Source organism: Takifugu flavidus, chromosome 4 (genome assembly GCF_003711565.1).
Source record: "Takifugu flavidus isolate HTHZ2018 chromosome 4, ASM371156v2, whole genome shotgun sequence".
NCBI classification, from domain to species: domain Eukaryota; kingdom Metazoa; phylum Chordata; class Actinopteri; order Tetraodontiformes; family Tetraodontidae; genus Takifugu; species Takifugu flavidus.
In genome coordinates, this window is record NC_079523.1 from 16519222 (window position 1) to 16545716 (window position 26495).

Here is a 26495-nt window from a genome sequence, read left to right on the forward strand (position 1 = left end):
TCTTGTTTCCTGGTAACCGGTGCTTTTACATAGCGGTGGTTCCTTAGCTACCTCAGGCTGCTCAAGAAAAGAGCCAATTCATGTTTTCAGATTATTTCTTTCTGGCAAACGTAATCTATTGCTACTCCAGCATTATTTAATTGAAGACTCCTTTAACTGTTGCATAGCGACTTCTATTCTTTGATGTTTATCACAAATTATAATTCTGTCCAATGCTCATTGAAATAAAAATCGAGGCTGAAACACAGAGCAACTCCAGGCTGCTTCAGAGCAGATATGGGCTTTTAGGACGGTGGCATCAGAGGACAGCAGCATCAGCCCCAAACGTGCTACAGGAGAAGATCATATATCTGAGGGTTTGGCTGCAATCACTCCCTCTTCCCTAAATAGTGCACTAATTAGGGAGTTGACATCTTGTAGGGTTGTCTAAACGTTAAGTGAGGTTGAAATGGCGCGTTTCCCACAGAGCAAAGGGTTGTACAGCCAATGGCCCAAACCAAGTGATGTATACCTCCAGCAATTATTGATCATTTGTTTTAATTAGGGCTTAGCACTACACCAACGACCACGGAGTGTTTGTATTATTAATCCGTTAAAGATGACTTAAATCATCCAATTTTTTTCTTGTGTGCATTCATGATGCAACACGATGAGACCATAGAAAAAGAATAGAATCTGACGAGGACTTGCTGCTTCCTGTCATCACCTGGCTGCTGTTCTCAGGTGGGTCAGTGCTGCCTTCCACTCCCGCAAGTCTCCTAAAAACTTTGTTGGGATTCATTTTTTCAGATTGGGGCTGTATAAATAATTGCATTTTCATTTGATTCAGAAGCCAACTTTTTCCAAATGAAAAGCTGGGAAGCCCGCCAGGGCGACCCGTCAGTGAGCTCAAGGCCACCATCCAGCGCTGGGAACCGTTCTAACTGCCGGCCTGGAACGAATTCACGTCCTCAGGTCTTTCTCTTATCCGTCGCAGACTTCGGTGTCGTTGCAGGCGATGGATGATGTCTTCAGGGTTGCACTTCTCGGGTTCGTGATCTCAAAAGAGATCCGGCTCGAAGGACCAAGTTTTATGTTGGGGGAAAAAGTGATCAGTTTTCTTCCCGCGCTGTTGCCATCAGAGGAATGAGACGGAAGCTTCAGTTTACTTGCTGCAAGGGCAACCACACGTCTGCAGTGTGAGCTACAAGTGTGGGCCCTGGTGAGGTTTATTCTTATACTAGCACACGAACATGTAAGATTACAATAAGCGTAAGTGTAAGCGTCATATGATAAAGCATAAGCATCACATGATAAAACAGAGCATGATATATACAAAAGGAACATATAAGAAAATTGGGAATGGGGTGTCACAGGATGTTCAGGTTGTCCCCTGCTATCCCGAGGTGAACAGCTAAAGTAGGTCAGGGTTCTGGTCAGGAGTGATAATAAGTAGTTACAGCATTGTTATATGAACAGTTTGAACCTAACAGGCACAAAACAGAAGTCATTTCCCTCAACTATGTCCAGATAAAACCTCTTGTCCTGTCATGGGAACCCTTCTGGGAAAGCTGGAAATGTTGAGTCCTGCAGGTAGAATTATCTCTACACCGGGCTCTTTGTGGTCAACAGTAGTGGCTCTCAAAGGCTATGGATGTGGTTGATGTGGTGGATGTGGTGGATGTGATGGATGCTGTGGGTGTGGTGGATATGATGGATGTGGTGGATGTGATCGTTGTGGTGGATGTGATGGATGTGATGGATGTGGTGGATGTCATGATGTGATGGATGCTGTGGATGTGATGGCTGCTGTGGATGTGATGGATGCGGTGGATGTGATGGATGCGGTGGATGTGATGGATGTGGTGGATGTGATGGATGCTGTGGGTGTGATGGATGTGGTGGATGTGATGGATGCTGTGGGTGTGGTGGGTGTGATGGATGCGGTGGATATGATGGATGTGACGGGTGTGATGGATGCTGTGGATGTGATGGATGCGGTGGATGTGATGGATGTGGTGGATGTGATGGATGTGGTGGATGTGATGGATGCTGTGGGTGTGGTGGATATGATGGATGTGGTGGGTGTGATCGATGTGGTGGATGCTGTGGTTGTGATGGATGCTGTGGATGTGGTGGATGTGATGGATGTGATGGATGCTGTGGATGTGATGGATGCTGTGGATGTGATGGATGCTGTGGATGCGGTGGATGTGATGGATGCTGTGGATGTGATGGATGCTGTGGATGTGATGGATGTGGATGCTGTGGATGTGATGATGTGATGGATGTGATGGATCAATCAATCAATCAATCAATCTTTATTTATATAGCATCTTTTACAATCAGAATTGTGTCTAGGCGCTTTCCAGAACCCCTGGGCCTGACCCCCAACAAGCAACAGTAACAGGAAAAACTCCCCTTTAACAGGAAGAAACCTTGAGCAGGACCAGGCTCATTTAGGGGGACCCTCCTGCTGATGGCCAGCTAGCTAGGTAGAGAGAGAGGAAAGGAGAGGAGACCATTTCACATTGGAGTGACAGAGGCCTGGATGTGGTGGATGTTGCGCCACCAATGTCTGCTGATATCATAGGCTGCGTCCGAAACCACACACTCGTTCCCTATTCACTACTCACTACATGGGGGACGTGGATTGAGTGAACTATGTAGTGCACTGAATTTAAAATGATCATTCGGACACTTCGCGCATGTAAATTGACGTCATGGTGTCGCATAATAATTACGACCCCGGTCGACGGTGAAAGTGGCCAAGTCCATTTAATTTATTTTAACCCATCCGAAATACATTCAGCGGTCATTTTATGAAAATTGAATATTTTACCCTATACATAACTTTATATGATAAATAAAATAATAATGTCAATAATAATAAAATAATAATTACTTATTACCTAAAATAATTGGTGTCCCTTGACATTTTCAAGCCAACACATGATGGAACATTCTCAAGTCATATTCTGCTGCAGGGAAAACATTTAATAAAAGCAATTTTTCATCAAGAAATGGATCCAGAGCTACTTTTCATCTTTTAAATATTCTTTTACTGAGATCCTGTCGCCTGGTGAGGAACAGACCATTCCAAAGAACAATTTTAAGTGAGAGAGTGGGGGGGGCAGTGAAGATTGATTGATTTTTTTTTTTTTTCTTCACACTTACGAACGTCTCTACATGCGAAATTGAAATTGTCAGGTTACGAAATGTCTCAACGGGAAAATATTTCGTCTTGTAACAAAATACATTTCAGGATCCGAAAGGCAAAAATATGCTACCGCTGGTACTTGCAGCTCGCGGAGTTTAGCGAACGCAAACTTGCTTGTAGCTGCTCTCATTGGCTATCGCATAGCATCTTCTTGTAATCCCATTGGCTAGGAGGGACGTCAATATGTACAAGTTTGTGTGTATCCCAGCGGCACCTTCGTCGTCTGAGGGATTTATTGTGGGTGTTTGTATGTTTGTCCATTAGATGGCGATGTTACCACAAGTGTTAACGTTCGTTGCTAGTAATGACGGCTAATGTAAGATTAGCCTGTAATAAAGTTCATTTTGTTCCTGGAGAAGCCTTGCACTGAATTGCTACATTTATTGTGTGGTAATCTAATTGTAACATGTATTTGTTACATGTTTTGATGCATTTTTATGATTTCTAAAAAAAAATATGTCCGAATTTTTGGGGGCTTGGAACAGATTAGGGCATTTACATGGAAAACGCATCTCTACTTACGTAATTTTCAGGTTACGAAACAACTTCCGGAACCAATTAATTTCATAAGTAGAGGTCCCACTATATGTTGTAATATTTTAAGATGATCATATTGGACCCTTACTGAAAACAATTGTAAACTACACCTTAAGTTCTTATTTCCAAAAATTTCATATATCAAACCGCAGTGGAAATTACGTTAAAAGAATGTATCCCATCAGCCTTTACACGTGATACCGTAAAGGCTGATGGGATACATTTCCAAGTTAGGGTGCATCGGTTGTACACTACTTTTCGCAGTGCACTGTGGGATACATTGAGTGCACTACATGGGGTACAGCGATGCTCACTAAGAATTCGGACACTATTTAAAAATGGTGTCCACACTATTGAGTGCACTATGTAGGGTATAGGGGGTGGTTTCGGACACAGCAATCGATTTGGACTAGCGTGATAGTCAAACATTCCACAGTGTAAATCAGTCAGTGTGAGTAAACTCGCAAGCTGAACTCATCCATCCCTCACTGCTTTTTCAGGGTTTTGGGGTCTTACACTTTGGCTGTTCTGTTTGGTAGTGTGAAGCAAAGCAAAATGAAATCCTTACATTCAACAGAAGGTGTAATGTATGTGAAATCACTTGATTTAGCCTTGTACCAGCTGTGTGTGTGTGTGTGTGTGTGTGTGTGTGTGTGTGTGCGTGCAGACTACACTTCTCTGCTCACATTTGCTCCGCAGTTGCAGATTTTTCTGCGTTCTATGTAGGTCAGTGGCAGGGTGTGGACAAGCGCTTGGGTTCATTTCTGTTTTGTGATGCATCTTATTCTACTGGCTGGAACCATTTCCACACAGACAGCTCACACGGCTCTTCTTTGTTCATAGCACGACTGTTTGATGGCGCCGTCACATCCTAGACACCTGTTCTCAGGTCCAACCGCTTTAATCTCAACACCAACTTCAGGGTTCAAATCTCTCTAACATTCTGTTCACTGTTAAAGTTTCCCCAAGCACACGCCAACTTCATGCTAAACATTAAATTCCGGTAATAAAAATTGAGAATTAACTGAACGGGTCGGGTTGTGTTTAAATGTGTTCAAATGTGACCCGGCCTTGCTCTTCAGAGACTGATCCTTTGGTGCTGGAGCGGAGCAGCAGATCTCCGACTCTGTGGTGGGTCCCAGAGGGAGCCCCTGCTATAGCATATGTTAGGGGGGCTAAATCCCTTTCATTTTCAGGTGGCATCACCTGTTCTCCTCTCTGGTGCCTCTTCTATGGTCCACATAGTTGCAGCAGACTTTGGTTGTGACATGAAATGAGAGTTTGTGTGTTTGAAGTCATGCTGGCGCTCACGTTTGAAATGGTCACCCTTGAAGTTAAATTTGCCCATAATAGGGGGCAGAAGGTAACCCTTGGCTGAACCATATAGGTAGGCTTTGGACCTGATAATGGCAAATTTAAAGGATGAACTTGACTTTCTTTCCTTTACTTTGGTGTATAAAATTTCCGTAAACACATTTAGAGAATTTTATATACGTCTTCTTATCGCACCGATAGAAAAGTGGAAAGATTTTATTGCGTGCCTTTTCAATCAGGTTTCTAAAATAGCTTCATACACTGAGGTTTTTCTAACATAGGAAAAAGTTGCTGATCTTGGATTTTACTGGTTATGTTATGAGAGGACACCGCAGCAAAGTTGGCTGCGAGCTAATCGAAGCTGTGGTGACGAATGCTGAAACAATGCTTCCTAGGGGTCGGCGCACGTTTTTTCCTCCACAAAGAGGCTTTGTTGGTTCAGCCCAAGTGTGGGTTGGCTGAAACAGGCTGTGTGCTAGTGGCACAGAAAACAACAAGGTCGTTGACATCAGCGCGCATGAGCTACGTGTTAGCAATCACACACATTAGCAAGCTTCGTTCACATGTCCTGAAAATGATAGCAGGCATAGTGACATCGCTTGTGTCCATTTCTGAACAGTGAAAGCTGACGCTGGCGTGCGCTACCCAGTTGTGTCGTGTTTTGGTGGCTATTTTCACATATACATCAGCCTCTGCTTCTTCTCAAAGATCCGGTATTGAAGCTGCTGCAAGTGCGACGCCGATCCTGGATTTAGAATCACAGTAATGTGGACAGAAGAGTTTGTGGACAGTTTGTATAGTAGCAAGAAATCTGAAGTGATTAAACGGACCGATTAAACCTGTTAAAACCTGAACAGTCAAAAAATATAATGCGAATCTTATAATAATCACCTGTATCGATTCTGCAGATGTTGCAAATGTTGCATATTGCAAAGTGGTTGTATTTCGTGTTGAGTGTTTGGATTGTTTTTCCCCTTTTCAGGGACAATGTCTACTGCGACATCTCGGCAGCCTCCGAAAGATGATGAAGAGGAAGAAGATGAGGAGCAAGGAGAAGAGTTTGAGTTTGATGACAGTTCCGATGAGGAGAAAACGCAGGAGGACCGTGAAGGAATCCACGGTCGGATGCTAACGGTCTCAGAAAGACCGGAGCCCCTTGAGGATCTGCCCCCTGCTGGACAGGAGGGAACGGTTCCAGTTCCCACAACAGGTAAAACACATTTTTAACAGTCCCAATCTTCTTTAGCTCTTGTGCCACATCAATTGTGGTTGCCTTCTTTGTGTTGATGTTTTCCTGCCTGTTGCCTGCAGACAAACATGCAGGACAAATGTGACATTTCGGGCGCATTCTTGCTTATATGTTGATTTGAATACATTTGAACCATTACATGACTTCCTTTCATTTTCTAGGTCATAGACAGCCACACGAGCTGGTGTGAGGTGATTAAAATGTGCAAATATGGCTTTAGAATTCACTGTTTGGGATATCCCAGAGGAACGGGGAGCGCCCTCTGGCTTGTTGGTAGCTCGGTTGAGTTTGTGTTCCTGTTGGTGAGTCATGTTTCCACAGGTTGTAACAAGTGAGTGGCGAGGAGGACGAGCTGTCATCACGGGGCCGCCGGCGCTCCACTCATCCACCCTTTATGCTCTCTTGCACAGATTTCCCAGCTCAGCTTTCAGCCCTAAACGGTTTGCTTCTGCTCTCGGCTCTGGCCTTTCTGTCTGTGGCTGCAGCTTCTTTTCTCGCAACCCACCCCCCCCTCTCCAGAGCTCCTTGTGGGCCTTCCTCTGTGTTTACAGCGTCCACTGTTGGCTGCCTCATTGGGGAGAAGCCACGGCGGTGTCGGCCCGTGTCTCACTCTGTCCGATGGTTTGGGTCTGATGCTGCAGAATGATGTTTGATTGATTGATTTTTGTCGGCATTTGAAGCCAATTCATGGCATCTTTTAATGGAATTGTTGTTTAGACGGTATTTTGAATCCACAACAGTTTCTTTGGTGCATTTTACATTTCAGCATTTCACATAAAAAGTTGAATTTAAACTTCCAAACTTTCAAATTATGGTCTTTTCCTCATGATGAACAATGCTTGTTGCATTAGCTGTGTTAGCTCGAGTGGTCTGTGTGTCTGTGTGTGTGTGTGATTTCCTTTGGACACCTTTGAAATGCTCATTTTAAATGGTTTTGTCTCTTTTTCTTTTAGATATTCCAGTCGTGGAATCATCCAGCCGGTGAGTTGCGTTCCCCTGTATAAACTTCCCTTTAGGTTAGAATTGGGTTCAGCGTTCCGTGACCAGAGGAAGTGTGGTTCCCCTCGGTACCGGGAGGTGGCCTCATGTGGGCCGGGGAGGCGGACTGGCAGCATTGCGGTTCCATGGCTAGTGAGAAGTCATACAGAATTCTTTTAGTGGAGCAGAGATGAACAGGTTCCTCTTCAAGTGGAAGTGAGGAAGAGGAAAGATGAAGGGGTCCAGTCAAGGACACGTAGTTAGTCAGGAGCTGATTCCTCTAATGTCAGGAAGATTCAGAAGGGAAGAATCTAGTATCACATCTACCACTCAAGATCTTTGGTGAGCCAGCCAATGGTTCGGCCTCTTTTTTTTACCATATTATATCACCTTATTATGGCGTGTTACAGAAATAAAGCTTCCGGCCTCAAAAATGGGAGAAAAGGATGTGATTGTTGAACCAACACCGCTTTATTCATCACACCTCACACTGCAGAATTCCATCTTCTCCACTTTTTAGAGCGTTTGAAGACTTAGAAGTGATGGTGTGTGTGTGTGTGTGTGGGAGGGGGGGGGGGTACTGTAGTGCGGTGGAACTAATAAATGATTAGTTTGTAGTTGGTTTCCTGCCTGCGTTGGTGTGGCTCTGCATGCTGCCGCGGGTGTTGGGCTCCACTAGAAGGTGTGAATCCCATCGTGTGTGGGCGTGGGCGTGTGTGTGGGCATGTGTGTGTGTTTGCGTGGGCATGTGTGCAGCATGATACCTGCTGAGTGTGTCTGTGCCTCCCCAGTTTGGATTCATGTCATAAATAAGGAGCTGAGATAGATCAGCTTTCATGGCCACGTGCACGTACGACGGATCAAACCTCACCCTTATCTACGCAGGCCCACATTTTCATTCCTGTTGTATTATGGTCTGTTTTCAGTGGACATTAGAATTCAAGCCCCCGTTGCTCTTCCTGGGCTCCAAAGGTTAAACGGGGAGCTCACCTGTGTCTTTCTGCAGGTGCGTCCGCGAGTGTTGCTGAGACGAAATCACTTCAAATACGTTTTTGCAACGTTTGAAACGCATTTATAATTTAAATCAAAGGGAATCAACTTTTCCGCACGCTGGAACAAATGGACAAGCCTTTTGAAACCTCGTATTTAAAGATTCAACAGGAATGGATGAGTGGGGGTCACCCGGAGGTCACCCGGAGGTCACCCTGCTGGTGCTGTTGCTAGAAAATGAGCCACCAATGTTAAGAGACTGAAGACGTCTGTTGCAACATTTGTGCGTGAATGTATGGATGTTCTGGAACAGGGTTCAGAAAGACCTCGTTAATTATGATAATTTAAGTAAACAAAAACAACATATTCACACTCAGCACCTACGGGAAAATCCATCAGTGCAACCACGAAGAGCCACCAGCCACAGTATCGGCTCTGGACCCTGGACCCTGGCCCAGACCCCGGTTCTGCTTCCACTGGGCGGGGGTCCAGAACGAGGGGTCCCAAACTGTCCAGAGCTCGGAAACGTTCACCCGGTTGACCTCTGGTTGATGTTTCAGTACTGTTTCATCATCCGTCTGAACACGTATCGCGATTTCGGTAAATCACGATACGATTAATTGTGTACGACGGTTTGTGCCTGGATGAATGTTCACGGATGGTTTCTGGGGCTTCAGGAGAATTAGCTGCTTGACGTTCCCTCCAAAAAAAGAACAAAACTTATTCACGTCATCGTTAGCACAACCTGCCCAAACCTTTTATTTTCCTTCTTTGGTGGCAAAGTTTCGTGGCTCCATTTCTGTCGACTTATCCGGTTCACTTTTTCTTTTCTTTTTTCTAAACGTTATTTTGCGTTGCGCGTCTCGGCAACAGGAGAGGCCAATTAGCATCAAACGCCGGCGTGCACGCGTTAACGCGAGCGTCCCCGCCCACGGTTGTTCGCTGAAGTCGGAACGTCATGGGGAATGCTTTGACGTGAGTGGGCTGCCTGGGGGCGGGGGGGCAGTTATGACCTCGGGACAAACGAAGCTTCATCATGATAGCCGATCCTGCTTGTTCAGTTACCACGACGAGCTCAACAGCCCTCAGAGGGCAAATCTACAGGGGCCACTACTGTACGGGCCCCAGTGCTGTAGGGAAGTAAACAGATGGAAGATTTGCATCCAGACAGCTTCATCGTTGGGACGTGCCCCCCCCCCCAGGCTGTTGTTTGCGTTGATGATGATTTATTCCTCTCTGTGAGCTGTGGGGCTCACTGGGACCACAGACACAGCCTGGACCAATGGCATGGAGCCCAAATCACTCAGGCATTAATTCCAAGTAATACACACATACATATCTATATAAGCATAATCATTTTAGCATGTTCAGATTACTTTACTCGTGACAGCGAACAACGGCTGCATTGAGGAGAATGACGAACTTTCCTCTTTTATTAGCATAGAATTCTACAAAATTGGCTAAGAGGAAGGAAACGGGACGAAATGACAAATGATGACCTCGTTCCTCAAACGACACATCTGCTCGCGATAATTAATGGTCCGACCTGCTGCTGTTATGTCTGTGGCTGTTTGGCCTCTTTAATCCACTGCTTGTCTGATTGAAAGGCTCCTTCACAGCGTCGCCTTTTTCTCCTTTTTTTTGTCCTCCTCCCGTGTATCTCTTGGCCCCCTCCAGGAGGGGATGTTATCTTTGTTATAAACGTTGTTATAAATGATGCCATTGCGTCGCAGAGGGACAAATTAAATGAGATGTGATTTGCCTGTCTGACATGCTGGGTTCTGTCATGCAATCAGTCATGTGGAGGACAAGTTGTCCATTTAGCATAAACGAGCAGCGTGGGACACTCCAGCCCCAGGATGGTTGTTAGCAGCTCTGTGAAATATAGGAGTCATTTTGATAAATCTGCAGGCAGAAAGTGGTTTTAAAAAAGTAGAGCTACTCTAAATATAACTGGAGGTGTCTTCACAAACGTGGCTCTTTTGGCAGACACGACAGAAAGCTGCGTTAAACTCTCCAGTCTTATGAATATGTCCAAGGAGGGGTGACACGGAGGTCATGCAGGCAGGTTTGTGTAAATGTAATGTGTCAAACAGCAAAAAGAAACACGGCAGCACGCAGATTATTTCAACTCTCCTGTCATTCCTTTCAGCTCTTTGGTCACAGGGGGGTCCATCTCGTCCGTCCCAGCAGGAGACGTTTCTGCTGCGGTTCCCTCAGCTGCTGGGGAGCCAGTTCATTCAGAAGATCGCTGCAAAGAAATGTTGGAGGAGAGCGTCTCTGGGGACCTCTCAGGTGCAGCATCATGTTTCTTGGAGTCGCAGTAAAAACCAGCCTGAACCAGTTGAATGGTCATATCGAGCCATTGTGGCCACGGCGGTGGTCAAGCACTACCTGCTACTTTTCTCCCATCCACCGGGACAACAGGGGGATTTAAGTGTCCCTTGCTTGTCCTGGGGGGCTTCAGCATGCACCTGACTTCCTGTCCCGGCTTGGGTCTTGTGCCACAATCACAGAACCCACCTCCTCCTACGCACAGAGCTAGCAAAGAGCTTGATCTGGTTCTTGCTCAGAGCTGCTCATCGGTTCCCCTCCGCATCTCTCAGACCGCTTCAGTTCAATGTGAGGCTGACTGAGCGGCCTCCTGCTCCCTAACCCAGGGTCTCCTTCCCTCACAATCCCAGCAAACTCTTCCCCACCCACATTCTCCACCCTGCCCATTTTCAGCACACTCTCTAGAAGTGGCTTTAGTCTGAGCTCATCCCTGGATCACCTGAGTCCATCAGGCCTGCTTGGTCTGTCCAGCCACACCTGTGGTTGGGTGGTCCTGGCAGAGCAAAAATGGCTCAGATGTGGTCTACCTGAAGATCTCAAGAGCCAGGTTGCTGCTAACCTCCTTGACTTCTGGCAAAAAGGTGTTTTACAAGATCAACAACATCACTGAAATGCACAAACGCGTCTCCACCTTCAAAACCCTGTTTAACCCCCCCCTTCACATCGCCGCTGTCAATTTTGCCTCGTTCTTCATGGAGGAAGCTGCAGCTATTGGCTGTCAGGTCTCTGAAGTCACATTTTTTTTTAACCAAATCAAGAAAACTCAGGTGGCCAAATGAGGCTGAAACACATTAACACTAAGCAGCCAATGGAACATCCTCCAACAATCGTCACTAGCTTAAAGATGCTGGACAGAGCAGTGGCATAAACGTGCTTGTGAACTTGGAATGAAGAGCGGTGTTTGTTTCATTGTGTGTCCCTGTTTTTCAGCTGGATGTGAGGGGGAATGTGAGCCAGATACAGTGGCAGAGGTCATCTATGATGATGTTCCTAGTGAGGACCCTCTCTGCCCTGATGAAGGTCAGTAGCAAGGGCAAACGCACAATTTTTGGTCGGAGGTTCATGTCAGTAATGTGTTTTTGCGTGTCCCCAGATATGATATACGAAGATGTTCAGAAAGACAGTGGACCTCTGGATGCAGACAACGGCTGGAGCTCCAGTGAGTTTGAAAGCTACGAGGAGCAGTCGGACAGCGAGGCCAAACCGGCAACACGCAGCAAGGTACAACTGGCACGGTGGTTCAGGTTTCATGGAAGCTCCACTGGGCTGAGGTTCTATTGTGCGACGTCACCATTTAGTATCAAACCAAAACGGTCACCTAAAACTAGATTATACAGTAGACTTCAAACTGCAAGGAACATTTTGACGAGACCAAAGCTGAATATAACTGGCTGCTTGACTTGGTTCATGCTTTGGAAGAAGGCATCTGGAGCTGGAGCTGGAGCTGCCTCCTGCCTATCATGAGCTCGCCTCTTTTAGGGGGGTTGTGATGGAAGTTAGTTGTTTCAGCACAGAGAAATCAAACCAAGAACTTACCTGTCCTAGAAAATCTACAGATGAAATTTTGTGAAAGACTGTGAAGGCTCGACACACGAAACCAAAGGAGAAGCTGCCGTTTTGAAAGGAGATCCTCCCATAAAGTTTCCATAAAGTTCTGTGCCGTCTGGCTGCACAGCATCGGCGCTCCACATGATGGCGCTGTGTGCACATGCACGTTCTCCACTATCCTTCAGCGGTGGAGGTTTGAAGCTCTTAATTACTCGTGAAATCAATGTAAATGTATGCATTTCGATTTCCTTTATTGTGTTCTACACACCCAAAGAGTGTGAGATTTAATCAGCAATCCAAGAACCCCTCAGTTAAATCGAATTGTCAAAGGTGGATAAAATCAGATGAGGGGAAAACATTTGTGCTGCCTATAGAGAAGATGAGCTGCCCGGGCCAGAGGATGGTTTGAGTGGGAGCCCCCCCCTTCCCGACTTGTTGCACAACACCTGTGCTCTATGACTGGAGATAATAAACCCAGGACCTTTTGGGCCTGGCAGCTGGATGTGAGCCATGTTCGCTGTCCTGCCTGCAGTCCTCCATTTCTAGAAACATTCATCTAAAGCTTGGACCACACCCCTGCATCTTCCCTCTCTAGCTTGTTTTAACCTTGACAACTATGCCTCCATTTCCTGTTTCATTTTCGATTTTCCTCTCCCCTCCCCTCCTCCTGCTGTGGCCGAACGTGATCCTGCCCCGTCCCACCTGTGCTACATGTCCTCCCTGTCCAACACTTGTAGCTGTCCCCTGAAGTCCGCCGGCTGAGGGATCGGTGTTCCAAGACCAAACGTGAGCTGGCCATGAAGTTGTCTGGCAAGCACAACTACGACATGAAGGTACACGTCCCGCTTTAGATGTCCCGTCACTTCTTTCTGGAGCCCAGATCCCACCAGCGAGAACTCGTGTCTGCTGTTGTGGTTAGGGTTGTTAGGGTTAGCGTTAGGGTTGTTAGGGTTAGGGTTGTTAGGGTTAGCGTTAGGGTTGTGAGGGTTAGGGTTGTTCGGGTTAGTGTTAGGGTTGTGAGGGTTAGGGTTGTTAGGGTTAGTGTTAGGGTTAGCGTTAGGGTTGTTAGGGTTAGGGTTGTTAGGGTTAGCGTTAGGGTTGTGAGGGTTAGGGTTGTTAGGGTTAGGTTGTTAGGGTTAGTGTTAGGGTTAGCGTTAGGGTTGTTAGGGTTAGCGTTAGGGTTGTGAGGGTTAGGGTTGTTAGGGTTAGTGTTAGGGTTAGCGTTAGGGTTGTTAGGGTTAGCGTTAGGGTTGTTAGGGTTAGTGTTAGGGTTAGCGTTAGGGTTGTTTGGGTAAGGGTTGTTAGGGTTAGGGTTGTTAGGGTTAGCGTTAGGGTTGTTAGGGTTAGGGTTGTTAGGGTTAGGGTTGTTAGGGTTAGGGTTGTTAGGGTTAGGGTTAGTGATCAGCAAATAAAGTTTCTGAGTAGAACAAAATACCCAAAGCTGTTCAGGTCATCTTTAAAGAAGATCGATGAATGGATGGATGGATGGGTGGGTGGGTCACAAATTGGTCACAAATTTGGGGTTTTTGTGCCCTGAGCTCTGCCAGCTGATTGGCTGTTCTAATGCAGATATGGCTGCTTTTGCGTTGCAGTGCGGAGGTCCCACTCTTCCTCAGCCTCTTCCTCCTCCTGACCTTTGTTCTGTGACCTCTCCTAAGTCTTCTCTTCTTTTGCTACATTTTCCACATGACTAAAAGTAAAAATAGTATCCACTTCTAAAAATAGTAGAACTGAAACAAAGTTGTGTTCTGCTGTCCAGTGTTCTCCAGCCCTGCCTGTCAAGAAATCTACATAATCTGCAAAGTTGGGCCCCAGGTTTATATTTCAGGGGATGTTTGTTAAAGGGTTTCCATGGTAACTGATAAAAGTTGCCGTGGTGAAAAAGGGGCTGTTATGGAGACGGTGGCACAGACGTAACACATGTAGCACGTCTGGCCTTGTGGATTATTGGATGTTTTCAAATAACTTGAAGACTGAAAGATGCTGACTTTGATTGGGATTTTCTGAAATCATCAGTTGGCGAGGCAATATATGTTTCTGTCATCAGGCTTGTGACCGTGTGCAGTCAGGGAGGGTGGGTGTGAACGTGCACCAGTTCAAGTCGCGTTTAGAGCACATGTTACCATCCAAAGTTGTCTGTAGGTGCTTTACAGGAACCCAGGGCCTGAACCCCAACAAGCAGCAGGGGCAAGAAAAACCTTTTTTAATGGGACCATTTGCTAGTTTAGCCTGGTAGACGTGCCATCCTGACTAAGCAACATGTTACACCAACTCCAGACTGAAGGTTGGAGTAACGGGATCTTTTTTCCTTCTCATCTGAATGTGAGGAGTGCTAATCTGAAGTGCTAATGGGCATTTCTTCTTTTGAAAATCTCCCCCATCTAAAGTGTCAGTAAAATGTAAAGACAGAAAAGCTACGTATGGGCCATTTGGGAGTTGATTGATTTATATACCAGTGCATTCATTTAGAGAGTAACCTTTAAAAACGGCTGCTGCAGACGTATATATTTGTGCCATCATAATAGCAGAGAAGACAAATCTAGACACAACCCCATCCTCCTCCCTCCCAGCTTCTCTTTGGACTTTGCTTTGACTCTTTCTCTCAACTTTTATTTTTTTTGGAAATCTCTGCTTCCCTGCTCGATTAAATACCCAGACACATTTATGAGCCGTGTGAATTATTCAATACAATTCTGCATATTTACCCCCGCCCCCACCAGCGCGACTCACCCCCTGCAGTTAATGAACGGTTTCCTGAAGTAGCATCTTTTAAAAATCCTCTGACCCTGGCTGTGCTCGGGGCGTGGTCAGCCGTGTTGCCCCGCACCGTCTCGGGGCAGGGAGACTCTCTGTTGTGGAGCTCACTCTCCCATAATATGCTCACACGCTCTCTGATTGGAGGCGGTACGTTGACTCACAGGGAGTCGCAGCGGGTCAGATTCATGATGAGCGCGCTGAGCACCACTTTTCTCCAGAGGAGCACTCCCAGATGTCAAATCCCCAAAGACCTCTGAACTCTGCTTGAACAAATCTGCTTCTCTTACTTGCCTGACCAGGTTCAGCAGCTCATGAAGGCAGCCAGGAGTGGAACCAAGGATGGGCTGGAGAAGACCAAGATCGCTGTCATGCGTAAAGTGTCCTTCCTGCAGAGAAAAGATCAGATGGGTAATGCAAAAGCACATTTCCTTTTAACTTTAGCTATTTAGGAAGTTATTGAAATCTTTAATTTGGACTTCCTGAGTTTATTGGCAATCATTCTGATGAATAAATGAATGAACCCCAGGTTTTCTGCAGTTTCGAGAGGCTATTCTCCAGCTCCTTTTTGTCTTACAGAAGAGGAGGACGATGCTGGGTACTTGGATGTGGTCATGTCCGAGGAGAAGCACCCTCCCCCACAGCTTAGCTCCATGCCACAAGGGCTGACGAGCCAACAGGTGCACCTTACGTTTTCTGTTCACCTCTATTTTCTCCATCTCATTCTTCTTTTTTAACAATGTGCAAATATTACGACATATTCAGTTCATGTTTTCATATTTGTTATTGAACAGTTAGTCCAAGCTTTGGCTGGAATTTTGCTAAATATTGTCTCTGAAAAAAAAAAAAATGTCTTGTCTTATGTCGTCTCATCTTCATCCGTGCTGGATCGCAGGGGCATTAGTCTAAGCACAGATGCCCCAGACTTCCCCCCACCCGAGCTCTTTCTGCACCACGATGGTCCAGTACACTGACCACTTAATTGCGGCGGGTGCACTGATCCGCTTGTCGGCCTCACGCTCCATCTTTCCCATCACTCGTGAACAAGAGCCCGAGATATTGAACTCCTCCACTTGAGGAAGGTCCTCTCCACCAACCCAGGGAGAGTAAACCACCCCTTTTCTGGTCGAGAACCATGGCCTCAGACCTGGAGGTGGCGCTCCTCATCTCAGCCACTTAACTCTGCTTCAAGGTCCAGGCTTGATGAAGCCAACAGGACCAGAACATGCACCAGGAACAGGTTTGACTGGCAATGGAACCAGAGTCTGCTCTAGAAGTACAGAGACAGAACATCCCTTACCATAGGACCTCAAACCCAAACTCCTGGAGAACCCCCCCTCACCCCACAGTGTACCACTTTGATACGCTCTTCTTTTGCCTTTAGTTATGCATCATTAATAATGATTAACGATACTCATCAGTTTAAGGTTGCTTAATAAGGTGTCGAACCGATATCAATATTCAGCACTTTATTTCTATTAATCTCAGTAATTACATTACAGTTACATTTTCACTTGCATCACTACGTTTCATGGGTAAAATGTCTCATTTTTACTGGCCACTGACAAACGATTCATGAACTACGTTGCGCCGTGTTTCGAAAAGTTAGCCATTATGTGGTGTTAAAGAAAAATCAGCGTACACATTTTTAAATAAATATCGTCGCCAATAAAGATTGTCCCAAATCTGTGGCATATTTAACAAAATATGTTACGTGTGTTACATGTCATAAACACACTTTGTTATGGCCATGGCTGCCACGTTGCCACTGGCAACATATGGTACCTGTTTCTTTGGGAGGGGGAAGACTGGCCTTGCATGCTGCTCACAGGTGGTTTAGGTTCCCAGCAATGTCGGCTTTCGCTTCCTCAGTGGAAGACGTTTTGTTGGACTTGAGGACCTCCCTGAAGTGTTCCTTTCACCGTCTGCCAATGATGAGGTCAGAAGAGCTTTGCCCCCCCCCCTCCTGAGGCGGGAGACGCTTTGACAGAGCTTTCTCCAGGCCGCCCGATAGTCCTCTTCCATGGTCTCGCCGAACATCTCCCATATGCAATCTTTTGCCTCCTGGACAGCTCGGGTGCCGCTAGCTTCGCTTACTGGTACCGGTCAACTGCTGTGGAAGCCCCACAGGCCAACATAGACCAATAGAAGTCTTCCAGCTTGATGGCATCCCTAATTTGCAGTTTCCAGCGCTGGGTTTGGGAATGGCTGCTGCTAATCTGCGACATCGACAGTGGAGGCAGAGAGCGTTGTCCACTCAATGTCCCCAGCCTCCCTCCGAACCTCAGAAGTTCTCCTGGAGGTGGCAGTTGAAGACCTCCTTGACAGAGCGCTCAGCCGGATGTTCCCTACTGACCCTCACAAGGGTCTGCAAGGTCTGTCCTCCCCCGCCAGCCGATCCGAGTCACCACCATGTGATCGGTTGCTCTCGCAGCCCTTCTCTTTTACCTGAGTGTCCAAGAAATTTGGCTTGAGATGAGAGGAAATGACAACAAAGTTGGTCGTCTCCTTCTGTGCTCCTCACAGCTGGTCCATGACTGACAGCACATTCGACCGTGTCATCAGTGCACGTGGCCCCCTTACACTGAATATCAAGACCGACATTGCAGACTCCTGGAGGGGCTGTCGGTTTTTAAAATATTTATCAAGGAAGGAACAGTTTTAGCAAGGAAGTCGTTGTTCAGCAGAACTTCTCGCCTGACTCCTTTTCTCTCATTGAATCTGCGCTGTTCGCCAGGTCGTCAGACGTCACATCCTGGGTTCTATCATTCAGAGTGAGCGCAGCTACCTGGAGTCTCTCAGGAGAATCTTGCAGGTGAGAACCGTTTTATTTTCTGCTAGTCTAGTCTTTCACTCTAACGTGGGATGGACATTGTTTGCCCCCCAATGCATCCTCATTCCTTCATAGATTTAATCACCTGATGTGACTCAATGTTAGAATAAACCATGATTGTATTACACAAACGGCCGTAAGTGCATGAAATAATACAAAATTAATGCTAATCCATTTTGGATGTTGTACTCTCCAAGGCTGTTCATCAAAACGGCAAAAAAACCCAACACGAAACAAAAATATAGCTTGAAGAAACAAGGTTTTTTTTTATCGGAAAGCTTTTAACCTAAATTTAAGTGGATAATTTTCTCAAATGAATCGTTCAGTACATCGATTCAGCTTAGGCTAGCGCTATCTTCTCTTCTTAATTGCTCAGTCGGTGTGCTTGGAAAATAGTTTAGTATTTAATGCCAATGCATTTTATACCAAATTTAAACACATATGAACACAAGTTTAGAAGGGGGTGATGCTGATTGGATGAATTTCTGGTGCTATGTGTGGATCTCTGTGCCGTGATTAGCTAATGCTGGGTTGCTCCCAGTCATAGGAGTTTGGCCCATGTGACACATTTAACACTTTTTAACAGATGACCTACCGTATTTTCACGACTATAAGGCGCACCTAAAACACTGAGATTTTCTCAAAAATTGACGGTGCGCCTTATAATATGGAGCGCCTTGTGTGTGGAGTTCCAAAATCTGCTGTGCGCCTTTGGTGGGTGCACTACGGTAAACGCTCCGCCAATCGATTAGTGGGACACCTACTTGTAAGGATCCCCTAAAATGGCGCCGGCCAAGCGAGACGCATATGAGGCTTACTTTAAACTGCAGGCCATCAAATATGCGGCTGAAAATGGCAATCGAGCAATCGTAGTGTTTTCACTTAATGAGTCGGCAGCATCTCTCCATACGCGCGAGGACAACTGTTGCGCAGCGGCTGCCAGCGGATTACCAGGAGAGGGCGGCCATCTTCCCTAACCCTAACCAGGAGAGGGTGGCCATCTTCCCTAACCCTAACCAGGAGAGGGTGGCCATCTTCCGCACCTACTGCTGCGACAAGATAACCGCGCCCAGCCACATCACCAACATGGATGAGATCCCTCTGACTTTTGACATCCCTTTGACCCACAAAGTGAAGGAAAAGGGACCGGCACAGTGGTGACAACGGGGCACGAGAAGTCGTTGTTCACCGTGGTTCTTGGCTACCATGGAAACGGACAGAGCGCTGGATGACGGAAGGCGAACACTCCTTCACAAAGAGTGAACCATATGTGGGTGGATTGTAGACGCATGGGCTATGATACCGTCTTAATGTATTGTAAAAGCTTTCACAAAATCAACGCTGAAGCGGAACTGGTCAGTGAGTCCGATTCAGATGATTAAGAAGAGGAATTCGGGATGTTGGACATTGAAATAGTGCAGCTGTTTAATTTAGATACAGAAGATGAAAACTTTGATGGTTTTGTGGCGGAAGAATGAATATTTTGTTCAATAAATGTGTCGAAACTCATTGTTTTACTTCCGCTGTCATTTTTTACTGTATGTTTTAGCATGCGCCTAATAATACGGTGTGCCTTATGTATGTTTTAAATACAGAAATAGCACCCATAACTGAGACTGCGCCTTTTAATACAGTGCTCCTTATGGTCGTGAAAATACGGTATATGATCTGTTGGGAAATAAAACACACAAGTGACTTCAAAGAAGTGACTATTGTATTCCTTAACTTATTTTGATTTGAAGATAAACTCTATTATAATAGAATGAAATGATTTCTTGTCAAAAAGAATAAACCCTCATCATAGAAAGTACAGCATGTTTTAATCAAAATGCTCATGGTTATTTTCTCATGCTTTCACCAGGAGTACCACAGCCCACTGATGGATGCTGACCCACGCATACTAAGTTCCAGGAAGATCCGACCCATATTTTATCGGATCAGGGAGATCACACAGTGCCACTCCATGTTTCATATTGCACTGGCGTCACGTGTTGCTGAATGGGACACCAGCGAGAAAATTGGAGACTTGTTTGTTGCCTCGGTCAGTGTGTGTGGTTTGTTCTTTGCTGTGTGTGAAACATGAATGCAACCTGAAGAAATATGACTTGGTCATAAGACATTCTAATGGCAACTCTGCATTATTAATAATGGCCTTTTAAAGTTGTTGTTACATATGTTTAGATTTTATTGTGACTCTAAACCAACAGATTGTTGTGTCTTCTCTTCATCTGTCTAGTTATTGAATATAATCACTTTTGTGATTCTAAACCAGTCATTGTCGTATTTGAGCTTCAGGTTATAGGTTGTGTAACACTCTGCTGAGGGAAGTAATATGTTGTGTGTGCTGTGCTGCCACCTCCCTCAACATGTGTGTTCATTATTTGCTCATTAGAGGGACTTGTTTGACCTTCTTGACCCTCGTGTGTTATGTCTCCCTACTGTCGTGGCACTGCTCTTGATTTTTTTTTTTTCTAATTAATTTATCTCTAGGCAATAGTTGGAGAGGAAATTCCAAATCATTTTTCATTGCTGTTACAAATACTGGCCTTTGGTTCCTTTTGTCTTTGCAGTTTTCCAAGTCCATGGTGCTGGATGTTTACAGCGATTATGTGAACAATTTCACAAACGCCATGGCTCTCATCAAAAAGGCGTGCATGTCCAAACCGGCATTTCTGGAATTCTTAAAGGTGAGCCTGAACACGTGATGCCTACACATTTTTTTGATTTTATTTTCTGCTCCTTGTTTTTAATGTTTAGCTGAGGCTAACTCGCGTGCGATGCCAGATGCCACTCAAGACGTGGTTATGTACTGCAGATTTATGCACTATACTGAACATTTAGAACTATTTTTTAGTGTGTGATAGAGTTGGAATGAAGAGGTAAAGCATTCAGAGGAGAGCATTATGGAACATTAGCCACTCACTCAAGACGCTCATTATGTGGTGCCTAAAAGGAATGGCCATGACTCTCACGTGTACTTCCTGTTTTTAATGAAAAAATAAAATGTTAATGAAAAAGAGGGCGGGACCGCGGCATTCACGTGCGCACTGTATGTTCTGGCTCTGCGGCTCCTGTTTAGTAGTTAAATAGCAATTACCATATACCAAATTATTTATTTTATAACAGGTATTCCTAGTTTAATAACCATACATCGTTTTAGTATACATAATATATAAATAAATATTTATTTTAAAAAAAAGTTAGCGAGAGAGAAGCCGACCCGAACGTAATAATTGACATTTTGGGCTCGGGCTCGGGCTTAAGATCTTACCTCTACCTTGCAGTAACAAACATTTTCACTCCCATTCAACATTCCATTGACGTGCTTGGACACTCGGAGAAAAACTCGTTTCTTTAGCAAAGACCTTTTATGTTTCTAGCTGCTTGTTAAATGTGTCAAAGTTCATCTTCTTGACAACTGTCAAGTCAGCAGTTTTCCTCAGGATTGTATGGCCTACAGAACCACACTTAGAGACCATTTAACGGCTCAGGAATCCTTCCCAAGCATTGGTGTTAATTGGCTAATTGGAGTGTGACACCATGTGTTTCCAAGACTGAACTTTTTTTTTAAAATATATTCTAATTTTCCGAGACACTGAAGTGTGGGTTTTAATACTCTGTATATCATTAAAAGTCAAAGAAATGAACACTTTAGCCACATCAATCTTTGCGTAATGAAGCTAAATATAATAGGAGTTTAACTTTTTCATCAATTTCACTTTTGTGTTGAAATACAGTATTAAATTCCTGAATATCTTTTAGCTCCACATCCTCTTCAGCCCACTTGAAAATGAACTTAAATGATTAGAAGATTAGTGTTGAGACTGTTCCCATTGGACATGCAACACCTTTAGCAGACCAAGCCATAACAGACAGCCTTTGCTCAGACTAAGCATGGGGGAAGGCAGAAAACAGAGGGTGTGTTTGTGTGTTATGTCTGAAATCATTAAACTTTTGCTTTTGAGCTGCCCATGTAACCTACGAAGGGGATCTTATTGCTTGCGAGCCTTTTCTGACCTTAGCTCGGCTACAATCATTCTCATGGTTTGCAGGTGATTTGCCCACTTCTCAGCGCTGCATGCTGATGTGGACACCTGTGGCAAATCGGCCGCTTGGCCTTTCGGTGCTCGTCAGGCCACATTATGAAGTGCCCCCACATGTCTGACTCTTCACACACTCCCAGCTTGTTGCCACCCATCCGGCAAAAAAAAAAATTTCTTTCATTTTTGTAATTTCTTCCATAGATATCACAGTTCTGTTCCATGTAGTTGGTCCATGTTAGGTGGTTTTTATCAGAAAGAAATGTGGCAGTTTTGAGTGCTGCTTGAGCTCATTGGCCACTATGTTGCTGGGACACTGTTGCTATGAGAGTGAGGAGCTCACAGAAACTATCGGTGTTACTAAGCTGTGTCTGCGATGCTACTTTCAGATGCTGGTTCATCATGTCGACATTTATGCAGGAAAAGAGTAAAAAAACAACAGTTATTTAGAGCGATGATAAATAATGATAACATATTTCTTTATTAGCTACGCCCCTTCCTGCCATCGAACATTTGTGTCACGCGTAGATGTGAACGATTCTCAGTAGATGGGTGAAAAAAGTCAACACGAGAACAGAAGCAGACTTCTGTTCACGCAAAGTACTAAAGTGCACGTTAGTGCGCGCTGAAAAGGTAAAAATGCAGGCAACACTACATGTGTTTCACACACAAAATTCCAAATTCCTGTGGTAGTTTGATGACATCAAATGTACCGTATTTTCACGACCTATAACCTGTAATAAAAGGCCCAGTCTCAGTTATGGTGCTATATCTGTATTTAAAACATACATAAGGCGCGCCGTATTATTAGGCGCATGCTGAAACATACAGTAAAAAATGACAACGGAAGTAAAACGGTGAGTTTCGACACATTTGTTGAACAAAATATTCATCCTTCCGCCACGAAACCATCAAAATTTTCATCTTCTGTATCTGAATGAAACAGCTGCACTATTTCAATGTCCAACATCCCGATTTCCTCTTCTTCATCATCTGAATCAGACTCACCGACCGGTTCCACTTCAGCGTTGATGCCGGCTTTTGTGAAAGCGTCTACAATCCACCCGCATATGGTGGCATAACTTGCCCGCCGCTGCCTCATAGTCTTTGTGAAGGAGTGTTCGCCTTCCGTCATCCAGCGCTCTGTCCGTTTCCGTGGCAGCCGAGAACCACAGTGAACGATGACTTCTCGTGCCCCGTTGTGCATATCGCCACCGTGCTGGTCCCTTTTTCTCCACTTTTTGGGTCAAAGGGATGCTAAAAGTCAGAGGGATCTCATCCATGTTGGTGATGTGGCTGGGCGCGGTTATCTTGTCGCGGCAGTAGGTGCGGAAGATGGCCACCCTCTCCTGGTTAGGGTTAGGGAAGATGGCCACCCTCTCCTGGTAATCCGCTGGCAGCCGCTGCGCAACAGTTGTCCTTGCGCGTATGTAGAGATGCCGCCTCCTCATAAAGTGAAAACACCAAGACGGACCTCCTTGGAAGTGCTCAATGTCCATTTCTTCAGCAATCGCTTTGGCCTTTTGTCGAATGGTGACAGTAGAGACGCCCCTTCCAGTTGTTCGCTGTTCCACATCCAACTGTTCTACCACCAACTGTTCCACTCGGTCTTCCAGCTCGGGCCACCTTGCTTTGTTCCCGTGGAAACTCAGCTTCGTCTTCCTCACTTTCGTTCACTTTCTTGTTTTCTCCACCTTCTGACTATAGACTAATTTACATTAAAATGTCTTGCAGCTGCTCGATTGCCATTTTCAGCCGCATATTTGATGGCCTGCAGTTTAAAGTAAGCCTCATAAGCGTGTCGCTTGACCGGCGCCATTTTAGGGGATCCTTATGCGTAGGTGTGCCGCTAATCGATTGGCGGAGCGTTTACCATAGTGCACCCACCAAAGGCGCACAGCAGATTTTGGAACTCAGTCCACACACAAGGCGCACCATATTATAAGGCGCACCGTCAATTTTTGAGAAAATCTCAGTGTTTTAGGTGCACCTTATAGTCGTGAAAATACGGTATGTGGTTGCCATAGCGACTAGAACCGGTCCTCAGTGGTGTGCTACAGTTCCCTTCTATTTCGCTGGGGGTCCACTTACAAGGAAGCAATATTCTTGATGCAGTCTTTGCAAAGCACTTGAGAACAGTTCAAAGTAGCCAAGTGGGACAAGGAATTATTGCCTTTCTTCTCAAACGGAACTTTATTAGGAAGCCTAAAAATCTAGAAGATCTGCTTCAAGTCATGCAGCCTTTGGACCGGAGCTCGTCTTATCCTTTTGACAGGGCTAAAATCATTTTTACTGTTTGCCCATTTCTCCTCCAGCTCCGTTTGGGGGCTGCTCTTAGTAATAATGACTGATGGAATCTGTTTATCAGCCAAGAAATGTTCAAACACAGCACAGCCGTGCCATGACTGTGAAGGGGAACTGAGCTTGAGCTGGAGTCGCGGTGCTGCTAGCTCCCAACCCCACCAACGCTGTTTCGAAATGACACTCCTGTTCTCAACATGTCCATGCCAAGCGCTCAGAGGTGGTTTGAAAGTGCTTTGCCTGACCAGAGGTGGACTCGGGTGTGGATGAAAATGGTTTAGAACCCGCCGGTGTTGCAGGAGTCAGCATTCTTCCCTCATAGTGTGAGACGAATCCCACAACGGAGAGCTTTTGTAACCTCAGATACACCAGAGAATCACTACTGTTCCCCTCGAAATGTAACACGATGAGGGTGTAAATGCACCAGCGAGCAGGCAACGACAATTCTTGAGCTACACTCTTCACAATGACATTTGGATATTGATTAATATCATAAATGAGGTAAGCTTCTACAATGGTCTCTGCTCTGATTTACCACACAGGTGTATAAGACTTTCTTCACAGGAAGTTATTTCATCCCTCACATGATCACTGTCATCATTTTATAGTTGCAAGGGTGTCTTATCTTCTAAGCATATTTACGTGATGCTTGTGTCCCCGACTGCTCGAGTTATTACTTTTAATATTGTCTTTCTGCAATAGTAATGGAGACAATTCTCCCCTGACCTGTAGCCACCTCAATACATGAAGCATAAGCATGAAATTAAAATCTGCTGAGGCTGAAGGATTTTTGATAGAGGCTTCTCTTATTGTATACCAGTCACATATCTGCTTCTATTTCCACAACCTTTCTTCAAAGTTTCACCCTCTTTTGTGTCCAGAGAAAGCAGGCATCCAGTGTTGACCGGATCACCCTGTATGGCCTGATGGTGAAGCCCATTCAGCGGTTTCCACAGTTCATTTTACTCCTGCAGGTACTAAATTGTCATTTCATTTTCTTCTTCAGTAATGAAAATATACTGGGAATAAACTGAGAAGCATCTTTTTTGGGTCACAGCTGCAGAGCAACTATAGCCAAGCTAGCCATAGCAGTGGTAGCATAAGAAAGACAAGGCCTCCAGCCAATTAGATGTTGTGAACTTGCTACTTTAGTTTCTTTTCTCCAATCATTTCCCCCAACCATTTTGGCCAGGACATGCTGAAGAACACCCCAAAGGGCCACGTGGATCGCCTGCCCCTGCAGCTTGCTCTGACAGAATTAGAGATGCTCGCGGAGAAGTTGAACGAGCAGAAACGAGTGGCCGACCAGATTGCAGAAACTCAACAGCTAGCACGCAGCGTCAGTGACCGCCTGCTCAGTAAGGTGACTGCCTTCCGCTGTCCGTGCACATCACAAACTCACGTAACTCTGTTATCGCCTTGTTACTACTGCGCACCTCTAATGTTCCTGCACACAAATCCAGGAATGTGGTTTTATTTGGAGCAATAATCTTACAGAAATAATGCCTGCTATCATTCATTACCACACCGAATTACTGCACTGCCACTGTACACTTGAACAAACGCTCCTCTGAATGAGAATAATTAGGCCGTTAATGAGACATTTAATTGGAAGCTGTAAGAGAGTGATCTTGTTCACCCTGTCACTGGCCCCCCTCCTGGCTTTGTCTGTGTCACGCTTCCTCTTTCACTCCACTGGACACTCTCCTCTTCCTGATCTGACTTTGTCTCTTTATTCCCTTTTTTTTAGACCCTGTTTACACGACAACCTTTGAGGTGAAAATGGTGAATTTTTTCCATGTTGTTGTCTGTGTACGTGAAAATGTCACAAGTTTATAATGATGCCGTCACCAACAGGCTGTTCTCGGGTAAACAGGGTGTTATTTTCTCTCCATCTCTCTCTCTCTCTCTCCCACACACACACACACACACACACGCACACACGCACACACACACACACACACACACACACACACACACACACACACAATTCAGTGTAATTTGGGCTTTTTGTTGCTCCAGAAAATAGCTTGAGCAGTGTCTTGAGGCTCTCTGTTTTGTAGCCATCAAAAGGCTCTTCCACTGGGACTAATGACTCCCTAATTGTGTTGCATGAGTCATTTCCTGTTGAGTGGACATGTGAGCCGCTGCCCTTCACTACAGCGCTGCCAGACACATAACGGAGAGAGACATTATTTTTTCAGTCTTTAACATTAACCATTAACAGTGTTTTATAGGGGTTAGGATGTGAGGTGTAACTGTAGATCACATGTGTGCGAATGACCTTCAACAGCATAAAAGTCTTGCAAATCTACACCGCGTGCACAATTATGAGGCATTATTTTGACCATGTCATCATTTTAATTTCGAACTCCAACCTGTATAAACTTGAATGCTTATTGGATGTAATGCATATCA

General features: G+C 45.3%; 1 protein-coding gene across 2 annotated transcripts in view; it reads left to right on the forward strand.

Annotated features, from left to right (window-relative positions):
- arhgef10la (Rho guanine nucleotide exchange factor (GEF) 10-like a) overlaps positions 1-26495 on the forward strand; it is a 79258-nt gene that overhangs the window by 1055 nt on the left and 51708 nt on the right. Inside the window, exons 2-14 of one of the 2 annotated variants that reach the window (XM_057031471.1) lie at positions 6033-6260; positions 7253-7280; positions 10420-10562; positions 11532-11621; positions 11695-11822; positions 12887-12982; positions 15206-15314; positions 15483-15583; positions 17641-17718; positions 19598-19777; positions 20307-20423; positions 24959-25051; positions 25270-25440. In XM_057031471.1, the coding sequence (XP_056887451.1) occupies positions 6038-6260; positions 7253-7280; positions 10420-10562; positions 11532-11621; positions 11695-11822; positions 12887-12982; positions 15206-15314; positions 15483-15583; positions 17641-17718; positions 19598-19777; positions 20307-20423; positions 24959-25051; positions 25270-25440 (1557 nt within the window). In that variant the 5' untranslated portion in view covers positions 6033-6037. The remainder of the gene's footprint in view (positions 1-6032; positions 6261-7252; positions 7281-10419; positions 10563-11531; positions 11622-11694; positions 11823-12886; positions 12983-15205; positions 15315-15482; positions 15584-17640; positions 17719-19597; positions 19778-20306; positions 20424-24958; positions 25052-25269; positions 25441-26495) is intronic. The other variant, XM_057031472.1, reaches the window with a different exon arrangement.